Source organism: Acipenser ruthenus, chromosome 4, assembly GCF_902713425.1.
Source record: "Acipenser ruthenus chromosome 4, fAciRut3.2 maternal haplotype, whole genome shotgun sequence".
In the NCBI taxonomy this organism is placed as follows: domain Eukaryota; kingdom Metazoa; phylum Chordata; class Actinopteri; order Acipenseriformes; family Acipenseridae; genus Acipenser; species Acipenser ruthenus.
In genome coordinates, this window is record NC_081192.1 from 103,401,165 (window position 1) to 103,427,938 (window position 26,774).

Consider the following 26,774-nt stretch of genomic DNA (forward strand, 5'->3'; position numbering starts at 1 on the left):
GGGTGTAAGAAACTAAAAATGTTCTTCCTCATAAAGGTTCATCCTAAAAAATATATTTACAGTACACTTTTGTCATTCAATTTATGGACCAGGAAAGCATTTATTTTATTGCACATGTTATGTATATTGAGTTTTTTTTTTTTTTCATAGGTTCATCATTTGACAGCTGTGTATAATGCTCGCCTGTAAGACACAAAAGAAACCGGATCTGGGATCCAGTGCGATCCAGCACAAATTAACCCCCTACATCTATAAGAGGCCTTGCAGGAGTCCTGTAACACATAGCATGTTTCAGAACTCTGGATGTGACGACTGAACCAGAAAATGATACACAACGTGAAATTAAACAACAAGAATTGTAAACTTGGTTGCTTTTCTGCAAAGGAGAATCTGCCCCTAAGCAATACGTCATCAGCAAGTGCATAAAAGCTCTGTGTGTTATTCTTTTTGTTTCATCTGCTCAGTCAAGCGCTGGGAAGCCAAAACGGGAGTTGACTGCTTAGAGCCTGGAGGAATACGTGAGTAGGGGGTTTTTCCTTACCTGAGTGCTGAGCGGTTCGTATTTAGTTCTGCAGGGTGAGTGGTCGGGTTGGACAGGCTGGGCTCTCTCCTCCAGCGCAGTCATGCTCTGGGGGACGGGCCGTGTCTCAGCTGCTGATTATCATTAATTTCAATATTTGGACACCACTGTGGAGCGTGTTAATTATTTACTATCATTTCCATTCATGGTTTGGCAGCCTAGTCTTTTTGGGGGGAGGTGGCCCATAGCCACTTCTTATCTGAAGCACTGGGATGCATGTAACTGTTCATGTATTTCCAGCCGGCCTTGCGCAGGTAGCCGTCGAGCACCCACGAACGAGGCCTCCGGCCAAATCCACCACAGTCATCGGGCCCTGAGCACCCTTCACAGCTCATAAATCATCTGCAATTGCAATCATCATCATTCATTCATTGACATGCATTCATAGCGGATTCTCCGTGCTGAAACATACATTAGTTAAGAGAACTGTGATATCTCAGACCCGTGCTAAGTTGTTCTTTCAAATGCTTGCTAAAAATCAATCACAGGCAGGTTTAGTTGCTCTAGAAACATTAGCACGTTTGTTGATTTTGTATTTCCGGTATTTATTTTGTACTTCTATAACACTTGTTAATGACACAAATATGCAATAGAGATTGGAAGTGCTCTCATTAAAATAGGGGTTTTCAATCCCTGCCAGAACGTTTACCCAGTACCACCAGTATTTGCTTTTATTTCAAGTGCAGACTTGCATTGCCCAACTTTTACCACAACGTATCCCCATTTAATTGTTTTAAAATTTTCTTTCCAGCCGGTGTTTCACCCTGGTAAAAGCACGGTTGCGTGGTGTGTGTCGCATTGGCTCTGGCGCTCCTGCAGGTTAGGGAGATTTCTCCTCATCGCGCTGCAGTGGACCCTGCTGGCCAGACGTCTGCAAGCACACCTGCAGGGCTGGCATTTATCCTCCAGAGACCGATAGCTCGCTGACATCTGCTCTCGAGCTCCTGGGCGTATGAAGCTGGCTCGGTCGTGGGATCGGAGGACGCCCACTGAACCTTCAGTTCTCCTGAGCTGTGTGGGGAATTGTTGCGGTGAGGAAACATAATTGGACATTCTAAATTGATGAGACAGTCGGAGAGAAAATAATTGGACATTCCAAATTTATATTAAAAAATGTTTTAAAAAGAATTGTCTTTCCATCCACTGTATAAGGATGAGATTGCAACCTTAAGTGGTATAAAATGGAGACATTAGCACCTACACCAGTGCCTTACTCAACATTAGAAGGTATGAGGATAGGAGGGCAGCAGTGTGGAGTAGTGGTTAGGGCTCAGGACTCTTGACCGGACGGTTGTGGGTTCAATCCCCGGTGGGGGACACTGCTGCTGTACCCTTGAGCAAGGTACTTTACCTAGATTGCTCCAGTAAAAACCGAACTGTATAAATGGGTAATTGTATGTAAAAAAAATAATGTAATTGTATGTAAAAATAATGTGATATCTTGTAACAATTGTAAGTCGCCCTGGATAAGGGTGTCTGCTAAGAAATAAATACTGATAATAATAACTTTTTACATTTTATTTCAAGGGGGGACTGTCTAATGCTTATTTGTGTGTAATTTATTTGTGTACTATGTCACTTAGCTGTTACCTAAATTACGGAGGTTGCATTAATTTAACGAATGCTTGTCAGAATCAAATCAATTATCCAATTTGTTTGAGTCCAGGCTATTCCTTTGCTGACCAAGGATGGGAGCTCCCAGGGGACGACGCACAATTGGCTGAGCACTGCCCGGGGGAAGTTCTGGGTGGCTGCATGGTGAGTCTGCAGTGTGTAAAAAAGCAGGCGGCTAATGGCACACATTTCGGAGGACAACGGGAAACAAGAATATGTAAACACTGATTATCATTTATTTAGTGTATTTACAGAAGTATTGTATGCAAACACCATACAAATAAAAATATGCTTATTGCAAATTTACAAAAAAAAAACTATATACACATAGAAAGACAAAAAGAAATGAACTGTAAATTACTGTTATTAAATTAGATGCTCAGTTGGCTTATTTTCCACATTTAAAATCACATTCCACCTTAAAGTATATTTTTTCTGCTCCCTTTACTGTATGAAGTCAATTTAATCTAACAGTTTTTAAATGATGATCCAATAAGATTTGCAAGACTAAACCTAAATACCTTTAAATATCTATAAATAAGAATGGGATCAAATCGGTTACTTTACAGGGTACTGTATTTTATAAATATTTAGATTTGTACATAATACAAAGTTATAGGGTGCAAAGCAATTTTGTTTATACAGTAGATCCCTTGAGAAATGTGCAGGATTGTCAGAGATAAGCTGGTAAGAGAGCTAGTTTAACTACTGTAGTCTAAAAAAACAGACTACTCTCGGAGCATGTCATTCATGTTCTCAATTGTAAATAAGGCCAATTGAAAAAGCTTAATGAAATTATATAATTGACTGGTTCAAAATATCGTGCAGCTTTTCTATCTCTTCTGTGTTCGGCACAGACCATTGCTTGTTTAAGTAGTGAATCTCTATTTTCCCAGACTGCTTTGCAAGCGATATCCCTGCAAATGAATTTTGCTTCCCAGGATCACCAAAGACGGACATAGTTGTAATTCTGTAAAAAAAGAAATATACAAAAGTCTAGGTAAATGACATGTAGACACTCTTGATTCAGATTAGAATGGCTATTACACTGTTATACAAAAAAAAAACACACACACAAAAAACGTTTAAGATTTTAAAATAAAATAAATCTTGTGCGTTTACAAAAAAACTAATGTTAACTTTACCTTACTTTCATGCAGTTTTAATGCACCTAATATAATGACAGCAGCAAACACAAATATGATTAAAAATGGGACTCAAACTAATGCAGAGCCAATGATTCAACCAGAAGTAATCCACATTGTTGTATTAGAACTGGATACAACTTGAGCATGGTATCGTAGAAATAAATCAAAGATATCCTTTATAAAGAAATATGTCAGATATATGCAACAATGCATGTGTGACATACCAATGGACAGATGTGCGGACAACTCCTCCCCATATACCTCTAGAATCTGCTATTGATAAACTAAATAATGATAATACCATATGCGCTTCTCCAGATAATAAAAGGTTTAGAATGTTATGGGCTTTCCCAGGATATCATAATCTCATCCCCAAGTAAATATAAATGTCAACATAGTAATAACAGATCATGTACACAAACAAAGCTCGAATAAATTGCAACTACCAATGGATTTTCTTTTGGAATATGATGAACACTTATAGAGAGAGCAATCAGATTAGGCAATCAGACCATACATTTGAAAGGATGTAATTCTTTGTGAATTGAGAACAAAGTAAATTAGAAAATACAAAACCTTAAATTATCTTATAAAGGACAATCTCCTGAATGATTGACTTGTTAATCAGGCAAAACAAAGAAACGTTAAAATAAGCTGCACTATCACTTACTCATCCGACTGATTGTTTTCTTTTATTACAGGCTGGAAATCGTTCGCCAATAAATCCCATATATAAAGACAGGATGCTGCATCTAATGCAAAGAACACTGCTGGTCTTGTCAGAGCCCACTGCACAGAGATTATAGGCTCTCCGTTGGTGCTACCGTTCCACTCCATGATGGGGTATTCAGTCGTTGTTGAATGCAATCTTATACTCCCATCTGCACAGCCAACCTTAAAAATAAATACCAAAACTGTAAGTTACAGTACAGTATACCAAACAACTGCATATCATTTAGCTTTTTGGTTGCATTAATAATATATATTAGGAGGCAGTGTGGTCCAGTGTTTAAAGTCCAGGGCTTGTAACCAGAAGGTCATTGGTTCAAATCCCACCTCTGCCTCTGAATGACACACTATGTGACCCTGAGCAAGTCACTTAACCTCCTTGTGCTCCATCCTGTGGTTGAGATGTTAAATCAATGTCCTATTGTAAGTGACTCTGCATATAATGCACAGTTCACAGCCTACCTCTGTAAAGCGCTTGTGATGGTGGTCCACTATGAAATGCGCTATATAAAAATAAATATATTATTATTATTATATATAATTATATTAATAAACTATTATATTTTTTGATATACAGAAACTAGAAGTTGGCTCTCAAATCTGGTTATTTTTTAAGTTATGGGCCTATAATGGATGGGTGTCCATGACAGATGAAAAGAGCACTGCAAAGGGGCCATGTTTCAGAGGTCGGGTCTTTCAAAGTATTCAACACACAGAACTGCTCTTTTATTTTTTGATGACCACAGATGTTAATATGATGGAGGCAAATGTTAAAGGCAATAAACTCCTGATCTAACAAAGACTATATATGCATTGTCAGTGAGAATGAGAATGTATCCTTCTACTTAAAGAATGGCGCACTTTTTAAACACTCGCTAAAAGCATTTTGTAGGTTTACATGCATCTAGGATAGCAAATAATTAATGAAATAGATACCCCCCCCCCCCCCCCCCCCCAAAAAAAGCTGTAGTTTCTATGTAAAATATATTCAGCTAAACTATATACTAAGCTAAGAAATCATGATCTTACCAAAAATACTGGATCTCCAAAAGCAGAGAAATCAATAGAAGTGACATGAACTGGTTTGATCCCAGTCATCTGTGAGTTGTAGGACTTTGGTGGCACTCGTAAACCATGTCTGGTACCATGGCTCACTAAACCCTGCAACGGATATTGAAAAGGTACATACAGGTAAAGGAAACAAGGTAGTAGGTTATATCAAATGAATATGATTATCCAACCTGGGACACCTGACCGGTAAGGGTTGTTGAAGTGGGATAATGTGAACGAACCCAAGCGATTTTCTTCTGCAAACCACAGGGCTGCCAAGGTCAATGCAGTTCTCACTGTCAACCCCAGCCAAGATTGACCCCTGGAATAATATTCATGTGTTGTATCTCAGAAAAGACGAAGGGCCCAATTAAGTAACTTTTACCTTGAATAAAGCATCTTGGGAAAATATAAAACACACACAATAAACAGAGCAAATGTGGTCCTAAAATCAACACTTCTTTAAATGCTTGTCGGTGCAGGTTTGCGCAAAGTTTGTTGGTCCAAGTTGTTGTAACCCATGTAAAAAAAAAAAATCAACAAACCCATTTCAGTGAAAGACCGAACTGTTTCTGCTACCTGCTGTACAGTACAAGGCTTCCATTTCCACTTACCATGTTTGTGCCAATAAAGAAATGATTGGAATCAGAAGGGAAGAATTTGACCATCAGTGCCTGGGAAGGCGCCGTCTGAAAAGTGTCTCTTGGAAGAGAGCTGGTAAAGTTACAGAAGAAGAAACCTATGATCAACAGGTTGGTACTGCCAAAGTAGTAGAGATATGTCTGTGAATAGCTGGCAAGCTTCTGTGGAGATCTGTTGCTTAAATGAATAACTGATTAATGTTGCATTTGTTTTTTGTGTGTGTGGTGACTGCTGGGGTCCATGCTCTTTCCCGCAGTTTTTTTTTCCTCATCAGCACAAGGCAGTAGAGATTCAAATGGTTACTTCATCAGTGTTGGTTCAATAGTTACTGTATTCATTTGACAGGTTGGTGATATAATATCACTGTTGACAATGATTGAAAGTGCAACAGACATCAACTGACAACAACCTTAATATTCCTGACTTTGAAAAACACACATTTTATGAATGAACCTTAAGAAAGTCTGACCTGCTGTTGATATTGATTGAAGAGCTATGTAGCAGTTTTACTTTCCCACCCGGTTTGAGACCTAAAAGAAACAATGAAGTAAACCAATTCGTAAACCAATCAAACTAGTAATTCAGTGAATGAAAACAGCAGTGATTGTTCTGGGTTATCTACTCATACGATCTAACAGAAAAGCTTCTCTAACTGCTTTGGTTAAACTCTACTGCAATGATGCTCCAGGAACTAAAGTTGGCTAGACAATTTGACAGCAATAAAAGTAGCATGCTGGGTGTGAGAAATGGAATCCCAGTGAATTCATTAAAATGAAAGCAGTGGTCATGTAGGTAATGAAACCCCATGCTTTGCCAGGTGTCATTTGGAAAATTAAGCTAAAGTTAATATCCATAAAAAAACAAACCGAATAGAACACTATGTTTTACTTATACAATGAATGTTAGAAAGCTAGTCTGCTACTGTAGCTTCTAGTAGAATTAACTTCCTATCTGTTTGGGAAAAGTCTGGCAGTGAAAGTACAGTTTCTTTTTCAGACACTAAGGAGTACAATTACTACAGACTAATTGTTGTTTTCTGTTTCTGCTGTAGGTACTGAAAGTTGTATTTATTATTTCTTTATCCTAACGGAGAAGAAGAAAATTTGAATGAAATGTTGGTGGTTTTGAAATGTAACCAAGAAAACTAGATTTTGACAAATCTGAAAAGATAAAAAAAAATATTTAAGAAATAAACACTGAAATGTAATAATAAATAAATAAAAACAATGAAAACCGGGAACCCTATATAAATGTATAGGTGCAACAACACTCCAGGGTGTGCAGTCGTCTTGTCGTCTTAATTTTCACCTTCTATGGGTGTAAAAGGCACTTGGCTTTGTAAATATATAAGATGACGACTACAAGCTTGGCTATCAGTATTACTGTAACTTTATTAAACTCAGTGATTACTGCCAATACAATTACTCACCTAAATCATGTTGTGAGCCTGCAAGATTAGCTTTAGGCAATTCCATAACAACCTTAAAAAAATAAATCAGTTTAAAACATTTCCCTCAACATCAAGTAAAATAAAACCTAATCTATTTAAAACCAAAAAATCAATCTATTTTATAAAATCCAACTTCATTGAAAAACTGCACATCTTAGATGGTCACAAAATCCAACCATTTTCATGTCTCATTTAATATATCCTGTAGTCAATCTGGATTACAATACCAATCCCTTAAGAAAAGTAAAATGCAGGTCAGTAAAACCAGACAATTATACCAATTATGATATAATGTAAAACAAAATCAAACTCACCCAGAGATTAAGCAGTCCACTTTCATCAAGAGATGCTAACTGGAAAGATAATCCTAAAGTTTCTGAATCAGTAAAAAAAAAAAATAATAATACATTTATATTAGAAATCGTATAACCCTCGCCATGTCTGTAAATTAAGTTATCATCACCATGAACTACATCCACAGCATGTACATGCAAAATGCAAGTGTGACATGCGTGAATCCAGACTCATCCATATGTATATCCTGATTTCTGATCAATTACGTTGTAGTAACCAAGTTAACTCACATTTGGATAAGCTACTCACAGCATAAAAAAGACAGTAATTCTATTTGACTTACATTCTCAATGTTTTTGTTCAGTCAGTGTACATTTCCTAATGTATATACATACCTTCCTGAGATGACAGTAGGGAAAATCCTTGACTCTGACCTTCAGCTACGTTAGCGGACACCGGTTCTACAGCCCTTACAGGACATAAGTGGCTTGAAGTCGCTAGGATGGCATCTATAGTGACAGATAATTAAACCAGTTATTAAAATACAGTATTCTAATCACTCCTAATCTTTAAACCATGGACACAGTATAGCTACTTTGTCTACCAACCAGTAGAAAATGTAGGATATCTGAGAGTCCAGTCCAGATTCCCAATCCTCATTGTATAATGTAAAGTGGAGTGCTCTCGGAGATCCCAGACCACCACTGAACCATCAACAGTTCCAGCAAACACCAGAATGGCTTTACCAGGACTGAAGCAACAGCACTGAATCTGCAAGAACAAAGTAATGCATGGAACATGTGCAATGCAGTGACAGGTACAGTAATGGAACATGTGCAATGCAGTAATGGGACATGTGCAATGCAGTGATGGGTACAGTAATGGGACATGTGCAATGCAGTGACGGGTACAGTAATGGAACATGTGCAATGCAGTGACATGTACAGTAATGGAACATGTGCAGTGCAGTGACGGGTACAGTAATGGAACATGTGCAATGCAGTGACAGGTACAGTAATGGGACATGTGCAATGCAGTGACGGGTACAGTAATGGAACATGTGCAATGCAGTGACGGGTACAGTAATGGAACATGTGCAATGCAGTAATGGGACATGTGCAATGCAGTGATGGGTACAGTAATGGGACATGTGCAATGCAGTGACGGGTACAGTAATGGAACATGTGCAATGCAGTGACGGGTACAGTAATGGAACATGTGCAATGCAGTAATGGAACATGTGCAATGCAGTGATGGGTACAGTAATGGAACATGTGCAATGCAGTAATGGGACATGTCCAATGCAGTGACGGGTACAGTAATGGGACATGTGCACTGCAGAGAAATATTTTGGATTTTATTTATTTTTTCCCTCAAACTTTTTCTGTAACGACTGAAAGCATAAAAGCTAGCCTTCGTTTTAAAAAAAATAATAATTTAATTGATTTAAAAATCACACCATAATTTTCTAATGCACTGATTTTGGGGGAAAAAAAATAATAATAACAATAATAATTTTCATATCTATAACCTTACTTAGTCAAAGCAAGTGATTATGACTAAGGCTACGATTTTGGCACGGTAATTTTTAGTACATTTCACGGTCGAGGTGTGGCAAAAAACCAAGAATTAATGGAAAGTTCACCAAATAATGTAGTTTTAACGACATCAACATACACAAGAGCTTTTAAATAGAAAAGTCGATAATGGATGTCAAATCAGTCATTTCATTTATTACACTGGTGAATCAGCTGACATTAAAATAGATTTCACTACAGTCTTTTTTGGAGAGGCGTACAGCCTTAACAGATCGTCAAACCTTTCATCTGTCATTCTAAAATACCTAAAATCTCTCTCACTGCCACATGCACGCATCGCTAAATAATGTTTGAAATGATCCTTTTTCGGTTCACTGTTGAGAGGACGGAGCAATGAGGTCGCTTTGGATTTTTTTTACTCCTCTTGTAGAGGTACAAACTCAGCACATCTACTTAAATGTAAATGTATCCAATTGCGCAAATGCAGTTTGTATTTAAAGTATTGTGTTTATATGAACAACAGCTGTGACCACTTTGAGCAGTCAAAAGGGCTGTGACACAATGCGTCTTGTACAGCAAATAGTGAAACTGCACAGCTGAGCTGTCTGCGCCTGATTTATCGCATTCATCTACAACAGAAGTGCTGTATGAACCAGGCTTTAATAGTTTTCCACGATTCTGAAACAAACAGCATGTTGTAAAGAAAGCCTCTGTAAGTTGGTAAACTTCTGTTCTACGATGCATTTGTTCTTCTGTACAGAAAACATCTCACAATTTTTTAGCTGTCACCAATTTACATTCTTGCTTGCTCAGCTATCTCATTCACTGACCTATAGAGGTACACGTATCTGCTACACGAAAAAAAAAAAAAAATTCAGTGCATTATGCTGTATTTTTAAAGGAAATAAAGGATGCACCTAATCAAAAGTGTTTTTACATCCATTTCCAAGATTTCACTGACTTTTTTTCAAATTCACGATTTTCGTGACCTCCTTGACAAAATCGTAGTCTTTATTATGACCGATATGAGAATAATTTTAATTGCAAGCAAAACTTCACCTCCGATTCACAGATGAGCACTTTGTGTGGATTTGATGGCTCCCAGATGTTCCACACACACACGATGCTCTTACTGTCAAGCTGAACAGCACTGGGCTTTCTTGATGGACTGTGCACAGAAAGCATTGTTTGCCTTTGTACATGCGAGAAGTGTAGTCCACATACTTCCCGACCTGATAAAAAGGAACAAATATTCGGAATTCTAAATCAAATGAACTTCTACGAAGAGAGACTGTAACACCATAAAAGGAAATTATTACCAAGCAGGAATGGTAGATTGGTGTTGAGCAGCAAGCTTCCATCACTGATTGATAAACTGGCTGCCTGAGATCTGAGACTCTGACCAGACTGTTTTTCTGAGCGGTCTTCTTCTAGTAAAACAGCAATAACCTTAGAAAGAGCAGAACGTTTACCATTTATTATACTTAAATTTTGTACTTGAGTGTGTAGAAAATGCAGATATCCCACGGACTAATCCCCTTGACCACTGCCTTCAATTTCTGTTCATGCAGGCCAAAATCTTTTGTTTATACCAGTCACAGAATGCATAATTCATGATTTATACTGGATTCTTTAATTAAAAAAGGGAAAATAAATATTTGATGCAGGATACTGTTTTTTCAGTAAAATGTTCATGTAATTCGCAGTAATACAAACCTTAGCTGATTATTCTCAATGCATGTTTTTCTGCATTGGATCGCTGTAATGTGTGAAATATTAATTATTTATATTTAAACAGAGGGAGCACCAAATTCCTATTATCTTCACCAATTATCATTCTCAGTCCCTCTAACCATGTAAATTCATGTTCTCATTTTTATTATAAATCCTTTTTAAAAAGTAGGCATTAGGCATTTTAGGTCCTGAAACTAAAAAAAAACAAAAAAAAACGGAATGGTTTATAAATAAAATTTCAAACACAAATTAAAATTGATATTATGATTGAGGAGTCTGAGGGTTTAATAAGTTACGTTTTCTGGTCACAGAATGTCACATGAATGTTAATAAATGACAGCAAAAAATGTAATTACAAATACCAACATCAGTGTCTTACATTAGTTTTAAACAACTTTTTATCAGCAAGTAATTGTATCATTACAGGCAGTAATATCTGATAAACCCAGCTAAACAAAAGCAATTCAAGTGTCTGACCACTTGGTAGACATTTCCAATCAAATGTATAAATTGGTGAAGGTAATTATCACAGTATTACTGATAATTTGTAACAATCTACCTGAGACGATGACCGCAGAAATGCTGACAGCCTTTGAGAATCAATACTCAGTTTAGTCATGGAATCTGGTGAAGATTCATTACTGCTACTGGGACCTGTTTTGAAATACAAGAAAAAGGTCAATATTTTGAAATAAAAAGTTACATAACAACACAGCTGTGTGTGCAATACAGATCAACAGCTGCTTTTCACACTTTTTGAACAAAGCCCAGGCTTTTTGTATTTGTCCTCACCTGCACACACAACACTGCTTTCTCCAGGATGTTGCGTCCATTTTTCAACCCTTTCTATTTCCTCTGTCTGATTATCTCGATCAGTGTTATCTTCATTACACTGTATATATGCCTGGGAGAGAACCGTTGCAGTCATAGCATATTTATAGAAGAAAATGTAACACAACAATCCAAATCAAAATTACTGTTTCTTGAAAAAAATAGACGCCACACTTCTGCTGACAATGCCAAACGCTTGAATCTAGCTTTACTGACTTCTATTCATTTTTATATTAGAAGTACATTTCTCAAACTGAAAAATACAGATATATAAACAAAAGAAAGTGGCATTGTTCTGCTTCTGGACAATGAAATTACATGGCAGTGTATAAGCTTCCGTCCTCAATATCACAAAACATATTATGGTTTCATAATACTCTAATTATGTTACACACATCCCCAGCCATAGCAGCAAATGTGTCATCAGTATCATTACAAAAGCAAGTTACCATGACCTATAATATCCTCAGTAAAGATTCAAGTGTGCCAAATGTACACTATGAACGTAGATTGAGATATTCTCAAGAACTTGTGCTATAGAATGTCTTAACTTTGTTTCAACACAATTGGATCATCTCCAGATACATGTAAAGCACGAAAGTGTGACACACACACAGGGGATAATGATTGCAGGCCAGGGTGAAAGCTACAATTCAAATGAATAATAAAAAAAGTACTTTATCTGCACTTAATGTGTGCTTTGGACTTTAAGCAACTTTGATTATTCCCTCAACTTGAGTTTTTTTTGTACAACAATATGAAGCATATTAAAAAAAGGTCAGAGTATCTTTTTTAAACTGATGTACTCATTTAAAATTACCACCCACTGTGGTTGCTTCGAATCAGAAACATGAATCTACTTCTTGTGACAAAAGAAGAAGAAAAAACATTCATGACTTTGGAGTGGGATACGCACCTGTTTTGTGTTTGTTGTTCCAAAGTTTTTTATGTACATGTCATATTCATTTAAAGGTGGCAAATCCAGCAGGGAAAAACTGACAGAGAAGTCAAGCTCAATCAGCCGAAGCAAAGCTGTGCTGCGCTTTCTGAAACACAAAGAGAACAGATTAGGGCTTAAAGCCTTTCACAGACACAGACAGACACAGACACACACACAGACACACACTGTCATGTTCTTATGTACTGAACACTATTTCTCCCTAGAAGCATTTCAATGTATTAATGCAGTTTCTACAACGTACATTTGGTTATAATAACATTAGAACTATTCATGTAACTAGAAGTAGCAATTACTGAGGGCAATGTCCCATTTCTTGTTTTTTTATCACAGTTTTTGTTTGTTTTGTTGTGATCGAGCCTTGGTTTCAAGGCAGGTATATCATTTGATATTAAACAGTTTTGGTGTAATTTTTTAAAACTTACTTCTGCTTACAGGCTACGTTTTGGCTCACTTCTCGATGCTTTGCTGCCACAAAGTCAATAAACTTGCCACGTTGCGCTCCCTTGTTGTAGGTGTCTGTCGAATCTTCAATATATCAAAATAGTGAACAGTAATGTATGCACCTTTTTTAAAAATCACTCAATCATTTATTTAATTAAACAGGACAAGTTAATGTATTCTTAAATGTACAGAATATGCCTCCACATTACATAAATCCTCAAAATTGCACTGCCTGGTAGATCACCTGTGAGGCTGTGTTGCTAAAGGTTTACCCACAGGGTGGATCCAATGAGATAAACATCATATTTCCATGAAAAGCCAGGGGTTTCAAGACATGCTACAGTGACTCAGTCATACACTACAAACAATACAGAAAATGCAATACGCTTTACAGAATCAGCACAGAGAACGCTGCATGGCGTGTGTGGTTCAGTAGCTCAAGAAGCTCTTACAAGAAGACATGTGAAATGCTTCCTTCCAATTTCCTTAATACTGTTTGGAAGATCTCAGTTGAAGATGTGTGGTGCCATTAATGCTCTCGTTTGAGGTCTAGTATAAACTCATATACAGTGTACAATGATGAGGAGTTCACTAGTTACATGTAGGCCCACTGTTCAAGGTAGTTTTGGAGACTGTTGTAAATCTCACCATCCTACTCAAAGTGAGGTAGGAGCACCTATGTACTATTTTGTTGATTGCTTGGCTACAATATGCTTCTGGTTACAGCGACACACTTCTAAAACAGTAGTGTGTATAAGCAGACAGGGATAGGATATATTAAGCTACAGTCTTTGTTCCCAAGAGAATGAGACAACACCCAAGCTATTGTAAATGAGAACCAGATGCGATCACATTCCCTTTACCCAGTAGATTGAGACAGCGAGTAATGTTTGTTTTCAGCCCCTCACCTCTTTTTGGTTTATCAAGTTCTTCGCTTTTGTTCCTTGGTTGCACAACACCTATCTGTTCATTCTCTGCAACCATCGCTCTTTGTATTGCTTCAATCTCAGCCCTTTTGTATGGAGAGATGTCTTCCTCCTCCTCTTTGTCTCCGTCTTCATCACCAGCATCATCATCATCCTCAAAATCATCATCATAGTCCTTTAAAAACATTACAAATAAATTATATTAGGGATGGGTCAGTGTTGTCGAATACACAATTACACGAAAAAAAAAAAAACTATTCGAATAGCTGACGCTTGACAAGTGTTCAGAATCAGTGTTAAACCCTACACGTTCATGTGAATGAGATTGGCATATTGGTTAGCTTCTGAGTAGTTCACCTTAATGCTAATGCGGGCGGTCTTTTTTTATTATTGTTTTTTGCTGTGTCTTGTCTGTCATGTTGTATATATCTTGTGGGTTTACAGTTCTGTATAAAACCACTCATCACAAACTGTGTTATGCAATACCCGTGCTGTAAAAACTACGCTAAAGTTAAACACGAAGAGCAATTAATTCCCTTCCTTTTTTTGATCCCAGCTATGTCCAAAGACAACACGTGTCTGCCCTCCACGTTAATAAATATAGTTTGTGAACTGGATGTCATAAGCCAGCTCGATCGCCCAAAACAGCGCAACAACATCCAAGTTGTTGATGCCCTCTCAGAACTGACCAAATAAAATTGCAAATGAACGTATTGATTGTGTTTTATTTGTTTGCATCATTAATATTTAACACAGCAGTAAATTCAACACAAATTAAAAGAAAGGAGAGCATCTCTGACAGCACGAGCCACCTCAAATTCAAAAACAATTTGGTCAAGAGCAGTAAAGCACATTATTAACCAAGCACGCACAGGCACTTGTGTACCAGTTCTCTGCGTATGGAAACTACATTTTCACAAAATGTCACTAGTAATCTTCAAAAACAGCACGAGTACTTTACGCATAGTTAAGTTACATATCAACCCCCTCCTTTCCCATTCATTTGCATAACGTCTGGTGAAAAGCCTGGTTTACTCGAGTAAAATAAACTGAGCGAATGGAAACCCCAAAAAAGCATTTTACACGAGACATTCTCGTGTAAATGTCTCGAGTTAAAAAAAAAAAAAAACTTGCATGGAAACTCCATGATTGACATTAAAATGCTAATTTAACTTTATGTTGGATATAAAGACATACTAAATGCCAAGCAGAACACCGCAATGACAGAGAAAACAGCGTGGAAGTAGCTAGTTTTTTTTTTTTTTTAACTCTGTGGACTGCAGTACAATGTAAAACATCTACTGTTGACTTTCTGTGAATGGCTGGTGTAACGTCAACATTTGCACTGACCATTAAAAGTACAACCAGGTATGTTCCTTGTTTTGAATTATTTACAGGTTATTGAATAAGCAAGTAACTTGGACAAATAAATCTCGTCTTAGCCATTGTTTGTACACTTGGTGAACCCGGCCGGCCCCTCCAAAAAGTGAACTTGAACTTTAGCAGCTATATATATATATATATATATATATATAAGTGATTTGTGCTAAGTGTGTGCTATCCTGTCTTTCCTGTTTGTGTGTCACCCTGCATGAATCTGAGTAAAGAGCGTTTTGTGTCTAGGCAGTGCTCGCGCGCTGTCGGGGTGTCACTTGCACAGTGCAGCTGTATATTTAGGGCTTCCGTGTTTTCGGCATTTAAAAAAAAAAAAAAAAAAACTTAAGGAATGCGAAATACAAGCCTGTTTCTTTCTTTAACCACTGGACCTTAAAACAGCCCTCCTACCCATGTTGCACAATATAAACTAGTAAAAATCGGTATACATAAACAAGTACTAACATCAAAACGCAATAGGTCGCAGCTTGTGACACTAGTAAAATGCATTTGAAACCATGCCAGACCAACTGAAGGAATCGTGAAAATAAATGCTGCACTGCACAGTCAACTCTGTTGAAATGAACTTTCTACATCCGACTTAAACATTAAAAGCTCTCTTTTTCAACAACACAGTTTTAAATTGAATAAAGTCTGCTTTGATTGTCGGAAATGCAGACGTATTTTTCCAAGCTGGCAGCAGACACTGAAGATCGTTGTGGATGTTGCAGAAAATGTATATGTGTGTGTGTGTGTGTGTGTGTGTGTGTGTGTGTGTGTGTGTGTGTGTGTGTGTGTGTGTGTGTGTGTGTGTGTGTGTGTGTGTGTGTGTGTGTGTGTGTGTGTGTGTGTGTGTGTGTGTGTGTGTGTGTGTGTGTGTGTGTGTGTGTCATAAAAAAACCAGATACGAACTGACGTGGGAAGCCTTCTCGCGCCATTCTCTCTCAACAGGGGATGTTAGGGAATGGAGTTCAAAATGCCCAGCCAAAAAAAAATAATCTGCCCGATTAAATTGTGAAATAAATAAATCTGCCAGCAACTCTTTAGTTGATTTATCGGTCCGATGAATCTGTTAATCGGAGCAGACCTAACATTAATATATATCTCTGTAAGCAATAAGGCACGACAGGGTGTGGGATATACTCAAAAATATTATTATTATTTTTAATAAACATTGAACTGATTAAAAACAAGAAGCACTACATGTTAGATGTTAAATTGAACATTGCCATTAAAATTGCAGCTTTGAAGATTTACAGGCACTTTTTTTAGATGTTCATTCTGAACAGTAGGCGGCGCTGCAGCAAGCGATTTCGAGCAACGCGGTCTTTGATTCATTGTTGTCCTTGTCTGAGAAATGCAGCAGGACAATCACGCAGGACTTCTTTGCCACGTCTGGCCATATTTAGTTGCACATCAAAACAAACCTCTCTCACAAGACTTGCAGCAGTGTCAGGTGGCAGTGTTGGGGAGGTTTATTTATTTATTTATTTATTTTTTAAATCATAGATTTAAAACTATCTGACTACAGCTGTGTCACGTAAAACATTTTCTCACTGTGTGTTGTTGTCTTGGATCCTATTTTATTGCATACAGTTTTTTTCTGTGCCTAGAAGAGCTTAAGGCAGCATTCAATATTAATAACTTGTATTTGTTAACCACAAGGTTAGAACATAGCTGTACAACATACCCAAATGCTATAAAAGCCTTCAAACATGATTTTAGTTCTTATAAAAATAAAAAATAAAAAAATGGAAATAAAAAAGAAAGAAAAACACATTTGAGCTGGAAGACCATATTTAAATAATTCATTATTGTAAAATATGTCTGTCTTGTATAAATTCTTGATAGAGTTGCTGTATAAAACTATTAAGTTACACATTTACTGTATTATACTATTTTGGATGTAATAATCATGCTTTATTAAAATAAACTAAATAAATGAAGTAAGACTTTGCACCTGGCACTGTTATGATACCATTCCCATGTTGCACTTTAGAGGTTTCTTGCAAGTTATGCTGCTACTCTGAACAGCTTGCTTTCCCTTTTACAAAACAAATGCAGAAAAACTTAGTACTTAGCGTTGATGATTTTTTATTTAACCAAATATTTACACTAGTCAAACATTTATATGCATTTATTAGAAGAACAAAAAAAAACAGCTTATCTATCTTATATTACTTTCTGCTTGTGTTAACAGTTACCTATTTCTTAATTAGCGATCCATTCAAAGCATGAAATGTTTTTAAAGACATGCAAAGGAAAAGTAAGCAAGTAAGCAGACAGCAGAACAGGTGAAAGGGAAATGTATTAGCTGCTATTCAAAATGAAACACACAAAGGCTTTATTTAAAACGAAATACTATGAATATTAACTAGCAACTTTCGCACTTTATTCTGCAAGTGAAATTAATCAACAAACGTGTTTTATTTTTAACAACAGTGCTTTGGCAGCTGCTATAAATTGAGCACATTTGTAAAACTACTGTTTTAAAACAAATAACAGGTATTCATTACTTACTTCAAAATCCTCATCGTAGTTATCTTCTGGTTCTTCAGAATGCACCTCATCTATAACTGGCTTCTCAACAGCTACCTCTTTTGTTTCATCATCCTGAAGAAAATGATAAATGAATTTAAAAGTAAACAAGATGGTGAACAAGTTATGTAAATTATTAAGTATATGAATATATATTTATTTCATGTACCCTTTGAGAAACTTTACTTTAAAGATAATATCATGTTTTTACTTAATAGAGCAACAGTGACACCTGGTAGCCAGACGGGTTCACTTCAAGTAATAAAACCCATTTGCCTCAAAATGTAAACCGTGCTCTGTGAAAAGATTGAGTAATACAAGTATATATAAAAAGGGGACATTGAATTCTTAATAGAAATATTGTTGTTGCAGTTTCTCCACAATTTTCAACAAATATGCCAACATTCTTTAAGGCAGTGTGTAACCAGGACACAGCCAAAATAGTTTAACAACCTTTAAAATAAGTTTTTTTTTTTTTTTTTTTTAATCTAACAAAAAATGTTTTATTCAGACTGACGTTCTAAAGTTGATTATTAATTACATACCTAACGTATGTTACAGTATGTAAGAAAGCAGTTCTGCAGTGTAGATACTGTAAAGGTTATAAGTATGTTCTGAATAGAACAAATGAAATAAAGTTCATTCCCTTAAAGATTCACAGTGGTTTTGCAACAGAGCAGCTCTCTGGAGAACGTGAGGATGTGAAATTACTGCTCAATGGATTAGAGGATTGGCCAAATTGTTAACCAGACCTGAATCTCAATGAAGACTGCATGAAATATTCTGGATAAGAGTTTCCAGCACAAACCCTTAACCACAGACCAATGGAAAATACACTGAATGCAGAATATTCCACAATGCAAGCTGTTTACCATGTGTGTGGAGGTTTGTGAATAATATTCACTTTCAATTGAGGGTTAGAAATTATCATGACATTTCAGTACACAAGCAGTCCTTAAGAAACAGCAGGATGTATAATCCCATAGAAATATATTTCTTACTGGCTCCTCTGTATCACTTAATCTTCTCTGACTAGCTCCCCATTCTGACTGAGGCCTTTTTGTGCTTTGCTGTGCAGCAGAGAAAAAAGAAGAAAAAACAGTGAAAGATTAATTTAGCTATGAAGAGCAGAAAAGGCCGGCATTCTAGGAACCCAGTCCTTCTATGGTTAAACAGAGACCCTCATCTCTCCCTACACCCCCACTCGACCTCTCCGCTCCGCCTGCACTAGAAAACTGGCTCTACCTCCGCTACGCTCCCCTGCCTCCAGAGCCCGCTCCTTCTCCACCCTTGCTCCGCAGTGGTGGAATGACCTTCCTACAGATGTCAGGACTGCCCAGTCCCTGACCACATTCCGGCGCCTCCTTAAGACTCACCTCTTCAAACAGCACCTGTAGAGCTCCTCTGTTTGTATCCTGGGACACTATCACCCTTCATTTAAATGTGCTTTATTTTGCTCTCATCTGCCCCCTATTTTACTGTACTTCAGAATACTGTAACCTGCCAAGTGTTTAACCTGTAGTATTTTGTATTTAATCATATCCAGATGTAATTATCACTATTTAATCATATCCTGATGTAACTATCACTATTATCTGCTGTATTATTGAATTGTGGTTTGTCACACTTGAACAAAAGTTATTGTATTTCTTGCTCTTATTGTATTACTTGTATTGTAACACTTGAAATGTATTTGCTTACGATTGTAAGTCGCCCTGGATAAGGGCGTCTGCTAAGAAATAAATAATAATAATAATAATAATAATAATAATAATAATAATAATAATAATAATAAAGTAGAAATACAAAAAGAAACGAATGAAAGAAAGCTTTCATCTGGGTATTGAAGATGCAAAAATTAACTTTGGAATAATGAACTTATTTTAAGAAGTGTGCATACAGGTTACGATATCCCGACCAACCATACATAATAGCTAGAATAAGCAGGTCTCCATGAGTTAGACACAAATAATGCAAAAAAAAAGAAAGAAATACATAAATTAGGTGTGAGATACGTGTACAAAGAGTGTTATCATCAGGAATTAAATAATAAATCCCACTGAAAAAGAAGAAAGGAAAGCAAAAGAAAGACTTTAGCATTTTCATAAACTCACTGGCTAATTTATTAGGGGCTCCCTCCTGCAACACGGCCTGGAGTTGGCGTGGCACTGGCTCCACAAGATGCTGAAGGTGTCTTGTGGGATAGTGGCCCACTGATGTTTGAATAACCACTCACCTCATTATCCTTTACCTCTTTCCTCTCTCTGTTTGGTCTCTCATTGTCTGCTCCACCCAAGTCTTGTTTCTCTCTGTGCCTTGGGTTGAGCTGTCTTGTCTTCCGACTCAGTTCTTCAGCATCTGTTGGCATTTCTTCTCTAGTATATCTTTTCTCTCTTGGTTTCCTCTCACTGTCTTTGTCTCTCGCTTTGTGTTCACGTTCTTTCCCATCCCTCCTCCGCTTCTCCCTGTCCTCCTTAGGAACATCAGAATCTCTGCGCTCCCGGCGCCTGCGGTCTCGCTCCTCATCTTTAGATTCAGCATGTTGTCTGCGATACTCCCCATACTCCTGAGAGCCACAAATAAAATAAAGAATAACAAGTTGAAGTCGCATTCATGTTTCACCATGAAATCACATATCTAGCATTTTTGGATAATGATAATTTAAGAAACGTATTCACTTGCCTCCAACATTTCTCTTAGTTAAAATGACAGCTCTGCTTTTATTAGCTAACTTTTTACACATACGCCTGCAATCCTAACTGGGGTTGTCAGAGTCCAAATTATGGGATTGGTACAATGTATGCTGCACTACCTCTGAACTCCTCTCTCCTTTTTCCCTTCTGTCTCTATGCCTCCTTTCTCGTTCTTCATTTTCTCCTTTAGTTACCCTTTCAGTTTCTAAAAAAAACAAAAACAGAAGCTGAAAATGAGTCAGCGTACCTTTTCATGCTCATAGCTTTAACACAAATGTGACAAACATAATTTCACTATTCTGACATTAATAGAAAGAGGGTTGGGGTCAATTCCGAATGTGTTGGTAAACTCCAATTCAATTCAAGAATTGGAATTTTAATTGAAAAAATCGTCAGGATACAGAATTGGAATTTGAATTGGAATGAAAGGAAATAGAATTTAATTCCATGAAATTCCACTCATTTTAAAAAGGTTGAATGCCACATTTATTTTACACATCACTATAAACAATACTGATTGCAACCGCATTAATATATACTTTCAATTACTGTATCTTAAGCATGGCTCAAAGCTTTCAAAACTTAGTTTTTTGCATTTTTGTAATGAGATGTTTAACAGCTACAGTAGTCCTTAAATATTAGTTTTTCTTTATTCATCCGTTATTTAATCCTTTAGTTTTTCACTCCTATGTTGTTACATGCCACTCATTTTTAAAAGTTTTAAAAATTCCAAATTCCAATTCCATTCGGAATTGACCCCGACCCTGAATAGAAAACTGTTCAATAGGTATAACCTTACAAATCAGTTAGACAATCTATACAATCAATAAATATGTATTTTTTATATAGCGCCTTTCATAGTGGACCATCATCACAAAGCGCTTTACAAGATGAGGAACAGTGCATAATACATTAAATACAGTGAAATACAGGGCATAGTACATGAAATACAAACAGTAAAAAACAATGCAAACACATTAAATACAGGGCATAGTACATGAAATACAAGCAGTAAAAAACAATGCAAACACATTAAATACAGGGCATAGTACATGAAATACAAGGCTAGAATGAGAATTCTAAACATTGTGGATGTGTGCGTCATACAGAATCATACGAATAAGATGGGAGTGAAAAACCTGAAATAGCAATTTAGACAACAGCTAATAACAGATATCAGGCTTAAAGAGCACTGAAAGCAAGAGAGAACAAGTGGGTCTTGAGAGCTGATTTAAAGTGAACGACAGTGGGAGCATCATGCACTAAAGCTGGGAGAGAGTTCCAGAGCGTCGGTGCCATGAAGCTAAAAGAGTGGTCTCCAAGTGTGGGGTAAGTATTGTGGCTGACAATTTTTTTTTTAACATTGTTTTTCATTAACCTCCAATGGGGCTTTTGCATAGCTCCCACTTTGGCAAAAGTGTAGCGCTAAAATGGTTATGGTTGGTTGCAGTACCTTTCTCTTCCTTCCGTCTCGAGTGTTCTCGTTCTCTATGTCGTTCTCTCCTTTCATCATCTCTCTGTCGGTCCCGGTGCCTCTCTCGCTGCTTGTCAGGATTGCTTCCCGTCTCCTTGGCTTGTTCTTTCTTGTGATCCTGTTCCATATCTTTCTCTTTTGGCCGGTCTTTTCCCCTCTCCCTCTCCAGATCACGGTCTCTTTCTCTATCCCTCTCTTTTCCTCTGTCACGGTCTCTGTCTTTGCCCCTTTCCTCCTCTTTTCTTCTATCCCTCTCTCTCTCCTTCCCCCTGTCTCTTTCATCATTTTTTCTTCGATCCTTGTCTCTGTCTCTATTTCTGTCCCTCTCTTTTCCCCGGTCTCTGTCTCTGTCTCGATCTTTAGTCTTGTCTCTGTCTTTTTCCCTGTGTCTCTCCTTTTCTCTGTCCACTTCTTTTTCTCGCTCCCTGTGTCTACGCTCTCTAGAGTCTGCACTGCCGTTTGCGCCTTTCTCTTCAACTCCTCGTGGTCGATCTCTTTTCTTTGTATCACTGTCACTCTTCGCTGCCTGAAACAAGGTACAAAAAGAGAAACATAGTTCAAATTCTTTAAAATATTAAGAATAAACTATAGAATATCACATAGCCTTGTAACTGATTTTTAGATTTTATATGTCTGTACCCAGTATGCAAACTGTGCCAAATAAAATGGAAACAAACTTTGGTTAGCAATTAAATTGTACGTACTGTATGTTAATAAAATAGAAGTATAATTAAAACAAACGTCTCAGTATTTTGTAAGTGCAGGTACAGTTATCTGCAACAGAATAATATCTTTCAAGCTAAATCATACATTCATAATCTGGGTGACACCAACAGCAAAGCAAGCAGTAAAATGTAACCCATTTAAAAAACAAAATCAACGTTCTTATAAAAACGAATATTTACATGAATATGTTTCTTTAAGTCGTCTGGTTTCCAAGTATCTTCTTTGGACCGCTAAAACACACAGACAAAATCAACAGCGAAACATTTACATGTGAAAAACACATACTAAGATGTGAGGTATAAGGCTTTCTTAGTGACCAGCTATACAGGAGCCATGGTTATTTCAATTAAACAACTGCAACAATCTAGTATGTGGTAGCGTACTTTTGATTGCTAAAATAAAGGGTGTTTACTGCAACATCCTCTACACAATGTGTGGGCTCATCTTTGGCCGACATGTCCTCTAGAAACTTACAAAGCTATCTAAGTTGATTGTGATGTTGTGGTAGTACACACATTTCTACAAATATATTACAGTATCTCTTCTTTCATTTAATCACAGCAACGGTTTCACTTCACTCAGGTGAGCTCAGTGTTAAAGCACTGTAAATTCACGTGAAGTGCAGCAGTTATCTGTACCACCAACCAGAATCCTACGGGCCCCAGGTGGGGTCCTAATAGTTGTTGCACAGGAAGTATTAAAATGCATTGTATGCTAGTGGTAGTCAAAGTGAAAAGTGAAAAGTGCAGCAACTTTAGCACAATTAGAATGTACTTATTCAAATAAGGAATTTACATATTAAATCAATCGTATCTAGTAATAAGATATTTAAGACAATGTACAATATACAATAATATCAGAGAAATTGGGTTTGTTTTCTTTCTTTTTTGCAACTGTATGACACAGTAGCCTGCGTGAAGAGCTTATTTTGATTTATTTAAAAATTACAATTTGGAAATCTAAACAGCAACTTCTTGCCGCAGGGCACGTCTAAAATAAATACCTTGTCTGACGGCATAATTTGTTGTCAGTTCTTTTCTCTTTCAGATGCACTGATTCCGCAGTTCGCAGGACCTGGAGTTAATTTCTGTTTATTTGAAAAGACGCCATGACACTTGAAGGCAGTCCTTTGCACTTGCGTAATGCTAGGAAACCAAGGCAACTGCGTTCATGTTATCTTAGCAACAGGCTGAGCGGTTGACCACAGAGGAACAGATTCAGATGACATTGTGTCACTATGGCCACAGACTAAACATATAAATTTCAGTTATCGAAATCATTTGAAACACGATTAAATTCAATGAAGCCGTTTCTGACAAATGTTATGTCCAAATGTAGATCCAGACTTGGAATTTACCGAGTCACAAATGACAGTTGGCACTGTAAAATGAAAACGATAAGCTTCTTCGTGGTATATGAAATTGACGTACGGTAGCTTGTTTGAGTTACAGTAAGTTGAAGTTTATTTTAGTAAAGTATCGTAGGATTACGTGTTTAAAGTGAAATGTATAGCCTTTAACACATGACAGAGTAGCAGTAGCATAGACATATTTAGCAGGGTTATATATATATATATACATATATATATATATACATATATATATATATATATATATATATATATATATATATATATATATATATATATATATATATATATATATATACACACACACACACACACATAATGTAATTGCAATATGGTGTTTTTACATTGTATATTGCACTCCACCGTACCGAATCCTATGTACAGGCTACAGTAAACCACCAGATGGCGCCTTTATCATGATTGGTCTCGTATTGCCCCAGTTCGTCAGTGACAGTTTCCTGTGTGGCAGAGTGGGTGGGGGTAAAGGATGTTCAATCAGGATGTGATGGGGGAGGTTCTGTCTGTATTCAGCGAGCGCAGTGGTAGCCTGACACTTTTTTTTGTTGCCATGTAGTATCAAAAACGCTACAACTCAGACCTAGTGGATCATTGATGTCACACAAGACAATCAGCAAACGTAACAAAATGCTGTTGACGCTGAAGAAATAAACAGACAAGAGAATCAAAGCAACGTGCAGTGAACTCCCATTTGCAGGAGACAGGCGGTGTACACAAAGTAGCATTGGATCTGGAACGTCGTTGCAACCTCAGCTAGTACTAGGGGAAACTAAGGCTACCAGACTTGCAATTATGGCAACGTTCTAGCTGGTTTGTTTTTATTTTTTTAAACAACCCTAAATATGGCGATGGCGGAGAACACAAACTAAGGATAGCAAGTCGCTTATTTACTCCTCAGTAACATCTGCTTTTAAACTTTTTAGGAGATGAGTTCACACGCAACAAGTACAGGAACGGAATCGTACAGAAGAGAGTCGTCGCTGTCAGGGAACAATCAGAACAGCACGACAAACATACCTGCTGGCAGTAGCTCTAAAAAGAACTCGACAGCCGATGTTAAGGACCTGCTAGAAGAGGAGCCCAAGTCGGGGGGTCTTGATATCACCGGGGTGTTGCTTCAATTTGTCAAAATTTTTGTGATCATTTTCCCGGTCTACGTCTTGGGGTATTTTGGTTTGAGCTTCAGCTGGGTTTTGATCGGGCTGGTGGTATTTTTCTGGTGGAGGAGAAATCGTGGACATAAAAACTCCCGTCTGTACAGAGCTTTGGCATTCTTGGATCATGAAGAAAACAGCGTTCGTCAGAGTATCCACTCCACGGATCTACCGCCGTGGGTAAGTTAAAGGCTTCGGGGCTCTGACAAACTTCACAGGCATTGCAGCTTGCAAAACACGGGTTTGCTTTATCTCGTGAAACATATTTGAATGTAGGCTGCATGTTATAATAAACTAGCCATGCCACAGAGAAGCAGCTTCTCACTCAAACTATGTTTACTGAAGTACTACGTCATAAGAAACCTGGAAATAATAACCTGGTATTTGACAGTATTCACTGCTACGCACATTTAATTACAAGGGTTGGATCTATCCCTGGCTTTACTCTGACTTTAATAAGACACACCCGAGCTTATTACTTATACACTGTGACTAAGCAGGCTGGTATTAAAAGCTGGCATGGGAGAATTTGCTGTGCAATAAGAATTGTATGCCCATCCCTTAATTAACAATCGAAGACGAGGTTGGAAATAAGACTCCCATGGCACAGCAGTTAGATCCATTCCTGGTTTTACTGTGAGTTTAATAAGTCACAACTGCGCTTGTTACCTATTACTATATGGTTAATCAGGCTGGTATTAAAACCTGGGATGGGTGAAACTGTATGCAATAGCTGTGTGATATGCTAAACTGGAACAACTGGAGAAGTTGTTGTTTTGCTGGTGGTCAGCAGTACTTTATTTGTTTACTTAATTGTTTACTACCTGATCAATAATGGATTAACAAATATTAACTTAAATTGTTTTGAAGGAACCCGCTATGCAATGCAGCTGCCACATACTACCCTCCTGCGTCCTGACCTCCATTGCGCCCACGTTCTTTGAAATGTCAGTACAAACACTGCACATGATGAATGGAATGAGCCCCGTTACAACGCTACATTTGAAAAACTCCTGCATAATACAACAAAGTAGCTTTACAGTACAAAATATACACGCAATCTTATCATACAAGCTATTCTCAAATAAGCCTAACATCATGCATGTATACATCTAAACCCACACCCCATACCTGTACTTTCGGCAATAATTAGGACATCATTATAGGACTAGTATGGTAAAAAACGTTACAGCATTTTCAGCTGTAATACATCTAGTGTTAGATGTTTCCATTCTGTGATCTCTCTCCTTTCCAGTAATAAACCATTCTCATACACAAATCTGGCACATTGAAAACTATTTGGAATACAGATTGATACAGTATGTTTTCCAAGAATGGATGCGTCATGCTTTCTTTCCCTTTTTATGAGAACGCAGTTCAAGTTAAAAGTAATTTATATGTTTCAAAAGCTGAAGTAAAGCCCCTTTAATAATGAACCATGGGAGAAGGGGAGTATGGACCACTGCTCTGCAGCTTTAAGAGGTTTTGAG

At 37.3% G+C, this 26,774-nt stretch overlaps 2 protein-coding genes across 7 annotated transcripts in view; one reads left to right on the top strand and one right to left on the bottom strand.

The window, feature by feature from the left end:
* Positions 1–2,414: 2,414 nt before the first annotated feature.
* Positions 2,415–23,900, bottom strand: LOC117399466 (cytoplasmic dynein 2 intermediate chain 1-like). 4 transcript variants are annotated; one of them, XM_033998667.3, is made up of 23 exons: positions 23,747–23,898; positions 22,923–22,973; positions 21,997–22,543; positions 20,663–20,748; positions 20,087–20,416; positions 18,852–18,920; positions 17,833–17,925; positions 13,921–14,113; positions 12,994–13,096; positions 12,527–12,656; positions 11,572–11,683; positions 11,339–11,433; positions 10,365–10,494; positions 10,105–10,277; positions 8,116–8,278; positions 7,903–8,016; positions 7,528–7,589; positions 7,193–7,244; positions 6,233–6,293; positions 5,736–5,835; positions 5,101–5,232; positions 4,013–4,236; positions 2,415–3,164 (listed from the first exon to the last, which is right to left on the bottom strand). In XM_033998667.3, the coding sequence occupies exons 1-23, from the start codon at positions 23,759–23,761 to the stop codon at positions 2,990–2,992; spliced, it is 3,210 nt and encodes a 1,069-aa protein (XP_033854558.2). In that variant the 5' UTR covers positions 23,762–23,898; the 3' UTR covers positions 2,415–2,989. The 4 variants fall into 4 exon arrangements, with proteins under 4 accessions (XP_033854558.2, XP_058879288.1, XP_033854559.2 ...); XM_059023305.1 differs by lacking the exon at positions 18,852–18,920 and having other exon boundaries at positions 20,102–20,416; positions 23,747–23,897; XM_033998668.3 differs by lacking the exon at positions 18,852–18,920 and having other exon boundaries at positions 23,747–23,897.
* Positions 23,901–24,558: 658 nt separating this feature from the next.
* The window catches only part of LOC117399467 (extended synaptotagmin-2-like), a 76,522-nt gene continuing 74,306 nt past the window's right edge, over positions 24,559–26,774 (top strand). For 2 of the 3 annotated variants that reach the window (XM_059023307.1, XM_059023308.1), the window contains exon 1: positions 24,560–25,464. In XM_059023307.1, the coding sequence (XP_058879290.1) occupies positions 25,057–25,464 (408 nt within the window). In that variant the 5' untranslated portion in view covers positions 24,560–25,056. Of the gene's footprint in view, positions 25,465–26,774 lie in introns of all 3 variants that reach the window. The other variant, XM_059023306.1, reaches the window with a different exon arrangement.

Excerpts from the sequence above, each read along its gene's own strand:
- LOC117399466 (XM_033998667.3), bottom strand. Across the intron at positions 18,921-20,086 it reads AAGAGGTAAAGGATAATGAG|CAAAGCACAAAAAGGCCTCA; the intron begins GTGAGTGGTTAT and ends TCTGCTGCACAG. Across the intron at positions 8,017-8,115 it reads ATATCCTACATTTTCTACTG|ATGCCATCCTAGCGACTTCA; the intron begins GTTGGTAGACAA and ends CTGTCACTATAG.